At 46.5% G+C, this 2,596-nt stretch overlaps 1 protein-coding gene across 1 annotated transcript; it reads right to left on the bottom strand.

The window, feature by feature from the left end:
- Nucleotides 1–379: 379 nt before the first annotated feature.
- On the bottom strand, nucleotides 380–922 carry LOC128736792 (uncharacterized). The gene has a single exon (XM_053831282.1). The coding sequence runs from the start codon at nucleotides 920–922 to the stop codon at nucleotides 380–382; it is 543 nt and encodes a 180-aa protein (XP_053687257.1).
- Nucleotides 923–2,596: the final 1,674 nt, after the last annotated feature.

The following is a 2,596-nucleotide window of genomic DNA, read 5'->3' as shown; positions in this document are numbered from 1 at the left end:
ATTTAGCGGCACAGAAATTTAGCGGAAGCTAACAAAAACGCTAACGGTTTTAAAAATTAGCGGAAACGCTAACCGCTAACCAAAATGTTAGCTAAGCTAATTAGCTGTTAGCGGATTAGCGGAATTATGCCCACCTCTGCTTTGACCACAACATTATTGATCTATTGTAATGTTGCCCGGGTGTATGCTGTATTCTGCACTGCATTTCTGTGCTTTATCGTTATTGAGTAAACGATAAGCTTTTTTTTTTATGCGTGCTTATGTGTATGAGGGTTTATACTTTTTTATACTTTTTTATACTAAACATCTTTTTACTGTATTTCATAGAATGTTACACGAACGAACCATTACGATAAATCTTCTCACTACATAATTAGTTTCATACAGGTGGATTAGCATTAGGATCCAAGACATTCGCGGCCTTCACGTAGAACTCATGCCGTTTCTTTGCATTGGGATGGTCGGGGCTCGTTTCCACTTCACCGTTTAGAACTTTAGTTGTGGCATAGAAATCGTCAAAGGAACCAGCATCTGGGCGTACAAACTTCTTCCAGTAATACACCGACACACGCATGGCCATCCACGGGGCACTCGATGCCCTATCCGGATCTCTGAGCAGGGTATCGTCCTTGAATATCTCGATCGTCGCGTCCTCATAATTTTGTTGCCCTCTTAGCTTAATATATCCTCGGCCATGGAAATATTTCACGTATTCTGGATGATATTTGCTCTTGGGTTCTTCCAGGTTATGGAAACCAGCACTCTCATAGATCAATTGAGCGAGAAACATCGCTGCCTCCCTGCGACTGTCGGTCAACGTGTTCATCTGATCAACGACTTGGTTTGACATATGCCATTCAGATTCTCTGAATCCGCACTCGATCAGTACACTGTTTAACTTTTCAGCTGTAAGCACCTCCATTGTTACGAAAAATAACTATCTGCTTTGGTACACGGACTATTCTTTCCTATATGCGGCGCACAACCGCCAAACCTTAACTTAAGTGACTGTACTGAGTGACTGAGCCTTGCTTCGATGCATGTCCTACTATACCAAACCTGTTTCGCCTCGTTATAGTTAGAACTGGTGAGTCCTCATGAGGTTCAAAACCATTACCTCAATAGGTCCTCATACCAGTACACTAACCATAAGAAGCGTCTTCGGGATAATGTAGAACTTGGTATGAAGGAAGGGTGATGAGGGGCTTGAGAATAAACCCATGCTAAAATCACTTTGACATCGAATGGCCTGATTCTACTAAGATTCGAACCCACAACCATTCGCTTGTCAAAGCAGACTCGGTAACCTTGCGGCTACAGAGTCCCCCTGCGGCATCACGTTGGTCAACGTCGTCTGCAAATTTTGTTGCGTCGTCTATCCCCAATAGCAAGAGAATTCGTGGGGCAGTATCAGGCGTGCTTTATGGGGGCTCGTGCTAGTACAGATCAAATTTTTACACTCCGATAAATCCTCCAGAAATGTGGAGAGTACAACGTGCCCACGCATCATATTTTCGTAGATTTCAGGGCAGGATACAATACAGTTGAACGAGAACAGCTATGGCAGGTAATGCCCGACTATGGTTTACCGGATAAACTGACGCGGTTGATCAAAGCTACTCTGGAGCGGGTGATGTGCTACGTGCGCGTTTCAGGGACACTCTCGAGTCCTTTCGAATCGCGCAGAGGGTTGCGGCAAGGGACTGGACTGTCCTGTATGTTATTTAATATCGATATTGAAGGTGTGATCCGGCGAGCGGGCATCGAAACGAGAGGAACGATCTTCGGCAAGAGTAGCCAACTCCTAGTTTTTGCAGACGACTTCGACATCATTACTAGAAACCGTGGGACGGCGGAGGCAATCTACGCCAGACTAAAAACGAAGGCTAGGATGATAGGGTTACAAATCAATGCGTCGAAAACCAAATATATTGTAGGGAGAGGCTCCAGAGAAAGCAACGTTTGCCTCCCACGGACAGTGACTATTGATGGGGATGAGCTGGAGGTGGTTGATGATTCGTATATTTGGGATCTTTGGTCACCGCCGACAATAATAGGAGTAAGCTCGTATTCAAGCTGGAAATCGAGCCTACTTTTGCCTCCGCAAGATGCTTCGATCTGGGAGCATGTGCCGCCGCACAAAGCTGACGATGTACAAAACGCTAATCAGGTCGGTAGTCCTCTATGGACTTGAGACAGTAGCTTTGCTTACGGAAGACATACGTGCACTAGCCGTTTTTGAACGAAAGGTGTTGCGGACTACTTTTGGCGAAGTACAAACGGAAAGCGGAGAGTGGCGGATACGTATGAATCACGAGCTACAGGCACTACTTGGAGAGATTCCCATCGTACACCTGACGAAAGTTGAGGGAGATTACGGTAGGCCGGCCACGTTGCAAGGATGCCGGACGACCGTACATGGAAATCCGGGAAGCTAGATGGCTCGATCAGGTTGAAGCCGACTTGCATGTGTCGAGAGGCGCAACGAATTGGCGACGAGAAGCCCAGGACCGAGTACAATGCAGAGGAACTCTTGATACGGCAAGAGCCACCCCGGCTCTCGGCTGATAAAGTTAGGAACGCTGTCGTCGCCGCC

This window comes from Sabethes cyaneus, chromosome 2 (assembly GCF_943734655.1).
Source record: "Sabethes cyaneus chromosome 2, idSabCyanKW18_F2, whole genome shotgun sequence".
NCBI lineage: Eukaryota > Metazoa > Arthropoda > Insecta > Diptera > Culicidae > Sabethes > Sabethes cyaneus.
This window is presented reverse-complemented; position numbering and strand designations above follow the sequence as displayed.